The 13,918-nt window shown below is 39.2% G+C and overlaps 1 protein-coding gene across 4 annotated transcripts in view; it reads right to left on the reverse strand.

Moving 5' to 3' along the window:
- DLG2 (discs large MAGUK scaffold protein 2) overlaps positions 1-13,918 on the reverse strand; it is a 2,193,106-nt gene that overhangs the window by 1,707,060 nt on the left and 472,128 nt on the right. For all 4 annotated transcript variants that reach the window (XM_055355576.2, XM_055355573.2, XM_055355572.2 and 1 more), the window contains one exon: positions 7,185-7,280. In XM_055355576.2, coding sequence (XP_055211551.2) covers positions 7,185-7,280 — 96 coding nt within the window. The remainder of the gene's footprint in view (positions 1-7,184; positions 7,281-13,918) is intronic.

Here is a 13,918-nt window from a genome sequence, read left to right on the forward strand (position 1 = left end):
GTTTCTCATTGTAGTTTTGATTTGCATTTCCCTGATGATTGATAATGTTTAGCCTCTTTTTATATACCTGTTGGATATTTCTGTCTTCTTTGAAGAAATATCCACCCAAGTCTTTTGCCCATGTTTTAATTAGTTGTATAAATTCTTTATAAATTTTGGATATTAACCCCTTATCTAATATATGACTTGCAAATAACCATTAACTTTTCATTTACCAAGTATGAATTTTCATGTGCATAATATCATTAAGTATTCATAACCAATGAATTAAGTATAATTTTACAGGTAAAGAAACTCAGACTGAGAAAAACTGACTTACCCAAAGTTATTTAACTACTGACTTGATGAACCAGTATGGTCAATATTCTTTTATTTTATTTTATTTTACTTTATGTTCCAGGATACAGACGCAGAATGTGCAGATTTGTTACATAGGTATACGTGTGCCATGGGTTGCTGCACCTATCAACCAACCATCTAGGTCTTAAATCCCACATGCATTAGCTATTTGTCCTAATGCTCTCCCTCCCCTTGCCCCCCACCCCCTGACTGGCCCTGGTGTGTGTTATTCCCCACACTGTGTCCATGTGTTCTCATTGTTCAACTCCCACTGATGAATGAGAACTTGTGTTGTTTTGTTTTCTGTTCTTGTGTTAGTTTGCTGAGGATGATGGCTTCTAGCTTCATCCACGTGCCTGCAAAAGACATTATCTCATTCCTTTCTATGGCTGCATAGTATTCCATGGTGTGTATGTACCACATTTTCTTTATCCAGTCTGTAATTGATAGGCATTTGGGTTGGTTCTATGTCTTTGCTATTGTGAATAGTGCTGCAATAAACATATATGTGCATGTATCTTTATAACGGAATGATTTATATTCCTTTGGGTATATACCTAGTAATGGGACTGCTGGGTCAAATGGTATTTCTGGTTGTAGATCTTTGAGGAATTGGCACACTGTCTTCCACAAAGGTTGAACTAATTTACATTCCCACCAAGAGTGTGAAAGCATTCCTGTTTCTCCACAGCCTCACCAGCTTCTATTGTTTATTGCTTTTTAATAATCACCATTCTGACTGGCATGAGATGGTACCTCATTGTGGTTTTGATTTTCATTTCTCTAATGATCAGTGATGTTGAGCTTTAATTCATATGTTTGTTGGCTGCATAAATGTCGTATTTTGAGAAGTGTCTGTCATGTCCCTTGCCCACTTTTTAATGGGGTTGCTTTTTTCTTGTAAATTTCTCTAAGTTCCTTGTAGATTCTGGATATTAGACCTTTGTCAGATGGGTAGATTGCAAAAATTTGTCCCCATTCTGTAGGTTGTCTGTTTGCTCTGATGATAGTTTCCTTTGCTGTGCAGAAGCTCTGTAGTTTAATTAGATTCCATTTGTCAATTTTGGCTTTTGTTGCTATTGCTTTTGTCATGTTCATCATGAAGTCTTTGCCCATGCCTCTGTCTTGAATGGTATTGCCTAGGTTTTTATCCAAGGTTTTTATGGTTTTGGGTTTACATTTAAGTATTTAACCCATCTTGAGTTAATTTTTGTATAAAGTATAAGGAAGGGGTCAAGTTTCAGTTTTCTGCCTATAGCTAGCCAGTTTTCCCAGCATCATTTATTAAATACGGAATCCTTTCCCCATTGCTTGCTTTTGTCTGGTTTGTTAAAGATCAGATGGTTGTAGACATGTGGTGTTGTTTCTGAGGTCTCTGTCCTGTTCCCTTGGTCTATATGTCTGTTTTGGTACCAGTACCATGCTGTTTTGGCTACTGTAGGCTTGTAGTATAGTTTGAAGTCAGGTAGCATGATGCCTCCAGCTTTGTTCTTTTTGCTCAGGATTGTCTTGGCTATATGGGCTTTTTTTGGTTCCATATGAAATTTAAAGTAGTTTTTTTCTAATTCTGTGAAGAATGTCAATAGTATCTTGATGGGAATAGCATTGAATCTATAAAATACTTTGAGCAGTATGGCCATTTTCATGATATTGATTCTTCCTATCCATGAGGATGGAATGTATACTTGTTTGAGTCGTCTCTTATTTCAGTACGGTGAATATTCTATTGACCGAGTGGATGAAACAGGATAAATCTTGATTATCTGATGCCACTTCCCATCCCATCTTTGTTCTAATAATCTTCTGCACTTTGAAAATCACTGAACTCATTGATCCAGGTAGTAAATACCATAAACTTCAATGTTTGGTCCTAAGTGCTCTAAATCTGAACAGAATATACTTCATTGTTTTCAAGCAAGTATAAAAAAACAGAATCCTAAATACAGCTGTATTCAATTAATATAATATCATTTCTGTAGTGATTGTGTTGCTTTAGAGACAGCAAACAAATATATTAATATTGGACTGATTAGTTAAATAAAGCTTTATAAATATATGAGACTTAACAAAATTCAAATTTGACCAGATGGAATGAGCTATCTTGGGAGGTGGTATATATCCTACAACTTGAGGCTTTCCAGCAGATGATAGAATCCCTTTTAGCAGAGTGACAATAAACAATTAAAAACTAAGGAGAGCCACTACTCTATATTGCCATTAAAATTACCTTTAACCCTGATGCTGTAATATTTTCAAACTTGGCCCTCTGGGAAGATTAACTCAAAAACATCAGTTTTTAAATTTTTTTTTTTTTTTTTTTTTTTGAGACAGAGTCTCACTCAGTTGCCCAGGCTGGAGGGCAGTGGCTTAATCTCAGCTCACTGCAAGTTCCGCCTCCCGAGTACACGCCATTCTCCTGCCTCGGCCTCCCCAGTAGCTGGCACTACAGGCACCTGCCACTATGCTCGGCTAATTTTTTTTGTATTTTTAGTAGAGACAGGGTTTCACCATGTTAGCCAGGATGGTCTCGATCTCCTGACCTCATGATCCGCCCGTCTCAACCTCCCAAAGTGCTGGGATTACAGGCGTGAGCCACTGCACCTGGCCTCAGTTTTTAAATGATTATTGTATCATAAGAAGAACCACATAACCTTAAATTTATAATATTGACCACTCTTAAGTGTAGAGTTCAATAGTGTTAAGTATATTACATTGTTGTGAAACACATACCTAGATGAGTTTTTCATCTTGAAAAACTGAAACTATATAACCAATAAACATTAATTCCCCCTCCCTCATTTCTCCAGCCCTAGGCAACTACCTCTCTACTTTGTTTCTATCAGTCTGCCTACTTTAGATACTTCATAGGAGTGGAATCATACAGTGTTTGTCCTTTTGTGACTGGCTTATTTTGCTTAGCATAATGCCCTCAAGGTCCATTCATGTTAGCATATGATAGGATTTCCTTTTGTTCCTAAGGCTACATAGTGTGTGTGTGTGTGTGTGTGTGTGTGTGTGTGTGTGTGTGTGTGTGTGTGTGTGTGTGTGTAACATTTTCTTTATCCATTCTTCTGTTAACGGACATTTGGGTTGCTTCCACCACTTGACTATTGCAAATAAGGCTGTGATGATCATGGTTGTGTAAATATTTCTTCAAGATCCTGCTTTGAATTCTTTTGGATATTTACCCAGAGGTGGAATTGCTGGATCGTATGGTATTTCTATTTTTAAAGTTTTCAAGAATCTTTATACCGTTTTCCATAATGGTGGCACCATTCCCACCAATAGCGTACAAGCATTTCAATTTCTCCACATCTTTATCAACACATTATTTTCTGTTATTTTGACAGCAGGCATCCTAATGGGTGTGAAATGATTTTTAATTGTGGTTTTGATTGGCATTTCCCTCATGATTAGTGGGTTGAACATTTTTCATAGGTGTATTGGCTATTTGTATATTTTCTTTGGAGAATTTTCTATTAAAGTCTTTTGTCCATTTTTAGTTGTGTTACTTGTTATTTGTTGTTGAGTTGTAGAAGTTCTTTATATATTCTGGATATAAAGCCTTCACATATATATGATTTGCAAATACTTCCTCCAGTTCCATTGGTTGTCTTTTCACTCTGGTGATTGTTTTCTTTGATGTACAGAAGTCTTTAAGTTTGATGCAGTACAATATGTTTATTTTTGCTTTCAGTTTCCTGTGCTCTGGTGTCATATTCAAGAAATTGTTGCCAAATGCAATGTGTCCTGACATTTTTCTATTAGTTTTATAGTTTAAATCTTACATTTTCTGTAGGCGTTATAGAGTTTAAAGTCTTACTTATATCTTTAATCCATTTTGAGTTAATTTTTGTATATGGTATAAAGTAAGGGCCCAACTTTATCTTTTGCATGTAGATATCCAGTTTTCCCACCACCATTTGTTAAATAAACTATCCTTTCCCCAGTGGTAGTCCTAGCTCCCTTATTTAAAATAATTTGCCATATATGCAAGGGTCTATTTCTGGGATCTACATTCTCTTTCACTGATGAATATATCTGTCTTTATGCCAGTACCACACCATCTTGATTACTGTTGCTTTGTAGTAAGCTTTGAAATCAAGATGTCTGAGGTTTCTAAGTTTGTTCTTATTCTCCAAAATTGATTAGGCTATTTAGTGTCTCAGAACTATCACTTTTAAAATAAGGATCATGGGAAGCATTTAATTTAAACATATAGAGACAAAGGGATTCTCATTCTGCTCTCATTCCATAAAACAAACAAACATAAAAACATTCTTTCCCACAGCTGAGTGGCATTCAGAAAAAGAAGTTCCCTTCTAAATATCAGAAAGAACAGTTACCAGAAAAATAGAGCTGAGCTACAAAATTCTTGTTAATTAGAAGGTGCAGCTATTTAACAGAGTATAAATATACACTATAGCCTAAAAATAATTAAGAGCAATGCTGAAATTCTCTAAAGTACATGATCATTCTATCAAAGTATACTAAATGTATTATAATAGAAAGAACTCATAAGTTATTTATTTATTAATTTTTATTTTTTTTTTGAGATGGAGTCTTTCCCTGTCACCCATGCTGGAGTGCAGTGGCGCTATCTCAGCTCACTACAACCTCCACCTCCCAGGTTCAAGTGATTCTCCTGCCTCAGCCTCCCAAGTAGCTGGGATTACAGGCACACACCACCACACTTAGCTAATTTTTGTATTTAGTAGAGATGGGGTTTCACCATGTTGGCCAGGCTGGTCTCAAACTCATGGCCTCAAGTGATCCACCCACCTTGGCCTCCCAAAGTGCTGGGATTACACCTTGGCCTCCCAAAGTGCTGGGATCACCACCTTGGCCTCTCAAAGTGCATGGGCTACTGCACCCGGCTCCGTAAATTATTAATATCTAATCAGTCTCTCACTTTAGATTAGGGTTTAGATTAGGAAACTGAGGCACACAGCTAATCTAAGTGACTTGCCCAAGAACATTCAAATAGTAAGTGTATAAAGACAATAATCTAACATCTGTTTCCAGTTATGACTTACTCTTACACGATTCTTCCTTCTCAGTCTGATATGTGTCCTACAGTCAAATGTGTTTCTACCTTGTTACCTCTCTGTTCTTACTGAAAGAAACCTAACTTTCTGCCCCACCCATTGTGGTACTTGCATGGTATTGACTAGTCTCTTAATCAACCAGTTCTAATTCATAAGATTGTCTTTTTCAGCAGAAAACAGAGTCTAGCCAAAGTATCAAACAACTAAAACAGTATCTAAAACAAAATATTCCTGAAGGCATTTAGTGCTCTACTCATTTCTCCAATTGCATGCAACATCTAGAGCATTTACCTATCAATCCTTTCATATATAACTATCCCATTTCATCCTCTTTATATTACTATAGTATAGTAACAATAGGTATAATCTCATTTTATCTCATTTCAGGCACAATAAAAAGTCATTTAATGTGCCTGAGGTCACATGACTAATTTGTGATAGAGCCAAGATACAAATCCTGGTCTCTGACTTTGGATCTTTTGTTCATTCCATTCTATCGCACTGTCCTACTTTTGATATTACACTTAGTTCTCAACAACTATGCCCCATCTCCTCTAAAGGTATTTTCTTAGTTGTTCCCATAATTGAATTAGTCAACTCTATCTATCCATTAGTCAGCTTTCCTCTGAATAACCCCATTTTTGTGCTGATACCACCTAACTCTCAATTTACTTAGTCACCAAGTCCTGTCAATTATTTCTTTAAGATTCATCATTTCTCTATAAGCTGATTAAAATTTTCATTGTTTCTCACTAGGACTCTGGAATATCAAATCTCCAAGCTTTATGCTTTGCATATTAGGTTTATTTAAACACAGAAGATATCCCTAAAAAATACTCCCAATTATTTTAAATTGTTCAAAGGAAATAATAGGAATAAAATAAAGAAAGAAACCATATTAAATATGAAGTATTTATTCCTCATTAAAGGTCTAAAGTTTTCATTAATATCTTTTTTTCCAAATGTTAATAAAAATATCAACTCAATAAAATAAATGCAAAACTTGCAATTAATTTCAATAGCATGAATATCTACTATTTGCCAAGCAGTACTAAGCATGTTCATATAGAGGATCACATTAAAATTTCAAAAGTACCCTAAAAGATGAGGAAATGGAAGCTTTTAGCATTTAAGCAGCATAAGCTAGCAATATGCTCTCCAATTATGAAAACAAAAGTTTCTCTAATATATTTTTCAGCATTTATTTAATTTAGCTGCCTGGAAGGTTGGCACATTTGTATCCCACTTAGGACTAATGACTTCATTTTCAGGAAGCAAAAATACAAATATCCTTGTGAACAGCCAGGAAGTACAAAAATGTGTTTTCTAAGTATTCATGAGCCCAGCATGGATGTCCACCCTCCCTCTCTTCTTTTGGAGAAAAAAAAAAAAAAAAAAAAAAACAGTCTCATTGCCAAATTAGATAACTTCCCTTCCTGGAAGCACATTTAGTATTTTATTACTGTCTCAAATAGTTAATATCTTCTAGGTTAAATGAAAGTATTTTTCAAGAGAGGAAAAGTGAAATAGCTTACAAAATGACTGTGTGATAACCAGCACTTAAAGACTACATACTAAAACACAGAACCCAAAATAAAACACACACAACTACTCAACGTGATACACATTCAGTGTCAGCTCAGAAGCCTGAGAACCCAATATGCTGACCAGGCCAAAGCTAGAAATTAGGTTACACATTTTCTTTTCTTTCTTTAACACTACTAGCACTATCCACAAAGAACAAGACAAATCTTACCCATGAAGCCTAGTAAGAAAAGAAAACAGTATAACACTTACAGTTGTCGTCTCATCAGTTTCATTTTCAAAACACTGATTTTCTTTATTTTGCTCAATACATGAAGCATTTTCCTTTGATCCACTGCAATCTGTAAGCTAAAATAAAAGTTTAAAAAATCAATACTCCTTTTTTATTTTCTGCAATGTATATTGTTTTCAAACTTTGAATATACACATTAAAATATCTAAGGCCTGAATAAATATTAGATGTTGCTTATTTCAATTTTAGCATATGAATGTACTGTCTAACCCATTTTTATATTGCTCCCAAAGAGAAAACATAAAATGGGACAGTTATTCAAAGGCCAATTTTAAATTTCAAAGGTTTCCAGCAGGGAGTGTTGAACATGGGCTATTCAAAAGTAAATTGATGATCTGGTTAAAGCTGAGCATGGTTAATGGGAAGATGAAGATAGAGGGCTGATTTCACTTTACATAAGTTCTCATGCTTGGAGAAATCTCTATGGAAGCTATTGGAGCTCTCAGAACTAGCAGTGGCATTGACTGCCTTTGCTTTGGGCTGTCTTTTTATAACTACAGCTTTAGATGATAAAAATAATGTCTACTTTCAAAGCAAAGGGTAGGTTTGCTTACTGACCATTATAAAACAGATGTTACCTAAACTGAGGGAACACAACCTACAATATGACCCATTGCATATGACTGTATCATGTGACCATCTTTGCCTTGCACTGTAAAAATCTGGGCTTGAGAAATTGGTACAAGAAGATGCTGACAGTCTACTGCTGTTGTTGCAAGTAATTAGTCTCTGCCCTATGATTCTTTTGGCAGCATCGATGAAATTGTGGCAGACTAAATTCTTAGTTTGCAAGTAGGATACAATCTTAGACTCCTCACAGTTCTTGAGAGTGACAAGGATGGAATTCTGACAGATTCATAGTGTTCTGGAAGAGGAAGGATCAGAGACTTCTAGGCTGATGAAAGGGATTTGTGGAACATCTTTAGGAACTGGGTAGTAAACATGCTGACCACACTGAATGTTCAACTGCATAATAAGAATTCCTCACTTTAGGCCAGGCACAATGTCTCACACCTGTAATCTCAGCACTTTAGAAGGCCAAGGAGGATGGATCACCTGAGGTCAGGAGTTTGAGACCAGCCTGGCCAACATGGCAAAACCCTATCTCTACTAAAAATATAAAAATTAGCCAGGTGTGGTGGCATGCGCCTGTAATCCCAGCTACTCGAGAGGCTGAGGCAGGAGAGTCGCTTGAACCAGGGAGATGGAGGTTGCAGTGAGCCACTGTGCTCCAGCCTGGGTGACTGAGCAAGACTCTGTATCAAAAAAAAAAAAAAAAAATCCCCTCACTTTAATGCACGTTAATGAGGAGAAATTTCTGAAGTGGTTGCAGGCTAGGACAGCTCCCAAATGGTTTTTGCCAACTCTCCTCTGGCTGGGAGAACTTCCTCACCAACCTAGCAGTCAGCCTCAGTTTCTAAGATTCACTCTAAAAGGAGTGGGTGAACAGAAATTTCCACTCCTTTTCAGGCAATAGCTATAGAGACACGTACCTGCACTGATTGTGACAGAAGAGAAATTTGCAACCACTGCGGGCAGAAAGATTTCTCTGATTCTAGTCTATTGTAGACACTCCTCTTCTCTGCTCCCGTAGTTTACATCTATCATTGTAATTAGCATATTGTATTAAAAATTACATAAATGTATATGTATATATATGTGTGTGTGTGTCCACATGTATGTGTTTATGTATGTTTATCTGTCCCATTACAGTATCTTGTAAGACAAGCAGGATATCTTACTGTTTTTCAGTCTCTAGAATAAATACATATTTGTTTAATGAATGAAAAATAAAGATTAAATTAGATGAAAAGTTGATACATAGATAGATGAACAAACTGAGAAGATGTGTTATCTCACGAAGAGCAGTGTCAGGCTCAACCACTTTGGGATACCCAGGTAGCCTCTGTATCAGAAACATAGAGCTCTTTATTTTGTGCTCCCCTCTTTGGGCCACTCCTCTTTGGTCCCATGAACTATCCAAATAAATCAGGGCCGTCAATCTGACTGTATCTCTCATGTAGATGTACATAGTAAGGACCTGTCCTCTGATGAGACCCACTGGAATCAAGATGCTGATTGAGCCCGCACTGTCACCATTGCTAATTGGATCCATCATCATACTGAACATGGCGGCACATCCACCATCATAGACTAAGTGCAAAGTAAAAGACTGCTTCCCAGGCAAAGGCTACCTGGTTGTCCTAAGGTGATTGAGGTAGGCATTTCTCTTAGCCAGATCAGAGCCCTTATTCATTGTTCGTACATTTGTTCATCTATCTATGCATCTCTTTGTGATGGTTAATACTGAGTGTCAACTTGATTGGACTGAAGGATGTAAAGTATTGTTCCTGAATGTGTCTGTGAGGTTGTTGCCAAAAAGATTAACATTTGAGTGAGTGGGATGGGAAAGGCAGACTTATCCTTAATCTGGGTGGGCACCATCTAATCAGCTGCCAGTGCAGCTAGGATATAAAGCAGGCAGAAAAACGTTAAAAGATTAGACTGGCCTAGCCTCACAGCCTACATCCTTCTCCCATGCTGGATGCTTCCTGCCCTTGAACATTGGACTCCAAGTTCTTCAGCTTTGGGACTCAGACTGGCTTTCCTTGCTCCTCAGCTTGCAGATGGCCTATTGTGGGACCTTGTGATCATATCAGTTAATACTTAATAAGCACATATATATATATGTGATTCTAGAGGGACAGAATATTAAGGATGAAGTCCTTTCATTGGTTTGGGGGTTTCTGGAGTTGGCTGCTTAACATGATTAGACCCAAAAATGCTAAAGACTCTACTTCTAGTAGTATGGAGAACACTGATAGTCCTTGGCATGAACTGTTTAGAGAGTTATGCAAGATGAATGCATTTGACATTCCTGATTCACCATTCGTGAGAGGCAAGGAGTTTAGTGACTCTATACATAATACCTTTGACTGTATGTGGAGAATCAAGGAATATAATGAAGCTGGTTGGTTGCTCCTGAGTTCAGTGGACAAAGTGATGAAAGGAAATGATGAAATCAGGGATTCTAACTACCAGCTTCAGAAGCAGATACGGAGCCTCAAATCTGCTAAGATTACCCTGAGTGAAAGTCTTATCTCCTGTAGAGAAAGATATGAAATTGTGGGAAAACAGACACAATCCCTTAAAGTGAGGGCACTGATTGGAAAAGAATGGGACCCTGCAACTTGGAATGGCAATGTTTGAGAGGTCTCTCATGAAGCTGGGAACACTGAGTTTGTAAACTCTGATGAAGCTTTTTTTGCCAGAAGAAACAGCTCCCCCATTCCCAGTAGTGGCAACATCCCCTCCCCGACCCATCAGCCTTTCCACCTTTGTCTGAGGAGATAAACCCCGCACTGCCTGACAAAACAGTGACACCCTCCCCTGAGGCAGTTGCCAGGCAAGATAATGTTGATTCTCCTCAGGAGCCACCCCCAACAGCCCTGTTTGCTTCTAGACTTATAACTAGGCTGACCTCTCAGTGGGCCCTAGAGGTGAAGTTCAGAGTGTGACCTATAAGGAGGTACACTATACTCAAAAAGAACTACTTGAATTTTCTAATTTATATAAACAGAAATCTGAAGAACAGGCATGGGAATGGATATTAAGGGTGTGGGGTAATGGTGGAAGGAACATAGAACTGGATCAGGCTGAATTTATTGACCCGGCCCCACTAAGTAGGGACTCTGCATTTAATGTTGCAGCTCGAGTGAAAAAAAAGGTTGTAATAATTTGTTTGTTTAGCTGAAATATGGATTAAAAGAAAACCCACTGTGAGTGAGCTGGAAATGCCTGATCTCCTTTGGTTTAATGTAGAGGAAGGGATCCAAAGGCTTAGGGAGACTGGGATGGTGGAGTGGATTAGTCACTTTAGATCTACTCATCCCAGCTGGGAGGTCCAGATGATACATTCTTGACCAATGCCTTGCAAAATAGATTTGTGAGGGCAGCACCTGCATCTTTGAAGGGCCCTGTAATTGTTCTTCTCTGTATGTCAGATCTAAGAGTGGGAACCGCAGTCACTCAACTAAAAAAAATTTAAATACAGTGTGAATAATGGGATCCCGAGGTGGCAGGGGCCAAGCGGTAGCACTCAACCTTCAAAGGCAAGGTAAGCATAGCTACCATAGTGGACAGCAGAGGCAAAATGGCAATCAGAATTTTCCAATCATGCTTCTTCCAAGTCCCTGACCATCTAGCCAAACCATTGGCTACAACCCATGAATCAGCATATAATCACACATCTGGTCATTTCTCCTTCCATGCAAAGTGTGGAACGAGGTACACTGCTTGAACTTCTGTCCACTGGGAAGAGGACAGAAGAGAACACTGATAGTCCTTGGCATGAACTGTTTAGAGAGTTATGCAAGATGAATGCATTTGACATTCCTGATTCACCATTCGTGAGAGGCAAGGAGTTTAGTGACTCTATACATAATACCTTTGACTGTATGTGGAGAATCAAGGAATATAATGAAGCTGGTTGGTTGCTCCTGAGTTCAGTGGACAAAGTGATGAAAGGAAATGATGAAATCAGGGATTCTAACTACCAGCTTCAGAAGCAGATACAGAGCCTCAAATCTGCTAAGATTACCCTGAGTGAAAGTCTTATCTCCTGTAGAGAAAGATATGAAATTGTGGGAAAACAGACACAATCCCTTAAAGTGAGGGCACTGATTGGAAAAGAATGGGACCCTGCAACTTGGAATGGCAATGTTTGAGAGGTCTCTCATGAAGCTGGGAACACTGAGTTTGTAAACTCTGATGAAGCTCTGACTCGTGTAGAGCTCTGGCACTGGCTCATTAATCATAGTGTTTCTAGAAGTGAAATTGATAGGAAGCCTACTGCATTCATACTTAATGTATACAAGCAGAAAACTTCTAGGTCAAATGGACAAAAGACTAATTTGAATTATAAAAACAGAATCATGGCCCCTCAATCGATTTCCACACTTGAGTCAGTTTACAGACCCAGAACCCCTTGAATGAAGGGGAGGCCAGGTCCCCTTGAGGAAGGACCCTACTACACTACCAACTACCAACTACACTACCAACTACAACTACACTACCACCACCAACTACACTACCGGACTGCCGGTTTTGAGTGCGTTCCAGAACAGGAGAAGGCTCTGCAACAGGTCCAGGCTGCTGTACAAGCTGCTCTGCCATTTGCGCCATATGACCCAGCAGATCCAATGGTGCTTGAGATGTCAGGGGCAGATAGGGATGCTGTTTGGAGCCTTCGGCAGGCGCCCATAGGTGAATCACAGCAGAGGCTTCTAGGATTTTGGAGCAAGGTTCTGCCATCTTCTGCAGATAAGTACTCTCCTTTTGAGAAACAGCTCTTGGCCTGTTATTGGGCTTTAGTGGAAACTGAACGTTTGACTATAGGTCATCAAGTTGCCATGAGACCTGAACTGCCTATCATGAGCTAAGTGCTTTCTGACCCATCTAGCCACAGAGTGGGTCATGCACAGCAGCATTCCATCAGCAAATGGAAGTGGTATATACATGATTGAGCTCAAGGATGTCTTGATGGCACAAGTAAGTTACATGAGGAAGTGGCTCAAATGCCCATGGTGTCCACTCCTGCCACCCTGCCTTCTCTCCCTCAGCCTGCACCAACGGCCTCATGGGGAGTTCCCTATGATCAGTTGACAGAGGAAAAGACTAGGGCCTGGTTCACAGATGGTTCTGCACAATTATGCAGGCACCACCCGAAGTGGAGAGCTGCAGCACTACAACCCTTTTCTAGGACATCGCTGAAGGTCAAGAGTGAAGGGAAATCTTCCCAGTGGACAGAAGTTCAAGCAGTGTACCTCGTTCCACACTTTGCATGGAAGGAGAAATGACCAGATGTGTGATTATATGCTGATTCATGGGTTGTAGCCAATGGTTTGGCTAGATGGTCAGGGACTTGGAAGAAGCATGATTGGAAAATTGGTGACAAAGAAATCTGGGGAAGGAGTATGTGGATGGATCTCTGAGTGGTCAAAAACCGTGAAGATATTTGTATCACATGGGATTGCTCTCCAATGAGTGACCTCAGCAAAGGAGGATTTTAATAATTAAGTGGATAGGATGACCTGTTCTGTGGACATCACTCAGCCTCTTTTCACAGCCACCTGTCATTGGCCAGTGGGCCCATGAACAAAGTGGTCATGGTGGTAGGGTTGGAGGTTATACATGGGCTCAGCAACATGCAGTTCCACTCACCAAGGCTGAGCTGCCTGGTTATGGCCACTGCTGAGTGTCCAATTTGCCAGCAGCAGAGACCAACACCGAGCCCTCGATATGGCACCATTCCTCAGGATGATCAGTCAGCTACCTGGTGTCAGGTTGATTATATTGGACCTCTTCCATCATGGAAAGGGCAGAGGTTTATCCTCACTGGAATAGACAGTTACTCCAGATATGGGTTTGCCTATCCTGCACGTAATTCTTCTGCCAAGACTACCCTGCGGACTCACGGAATGCCTTAACCACAGTCATGGTATTCCACATAGCATTGCCTCTGACCAAGGCACTCACTTTACAGCTAAAGAACTGTGATTGTGGGCTCATGCTCATGCTCACTGGTCTTACCATGTTCCCCATCATCCTGAAACAGCTGGATTGACAGAATGGTGGAATATCCTTTTGAAGTCACAATTACAACACCAACAAGGTGACAATACTTTGCAGGGCT

The sequence above is a fragment of the Gorilla gorilla genome, chromosome 9 (genome assembly GCF_029281585.2).
Source record: "Gorilla gorilla gorilla isolate KB3781 chromosome 9, NHGRI_mGorGor1-v2.1_pri, whole genome shotgun sequence".
In the NCBI taxonomy this organism is placed as follows: Eukaryota; Metazoa; Chordata; class Mammalia; order Primates; family Hominidae; genus Gorilla; species Gorilla gorilla.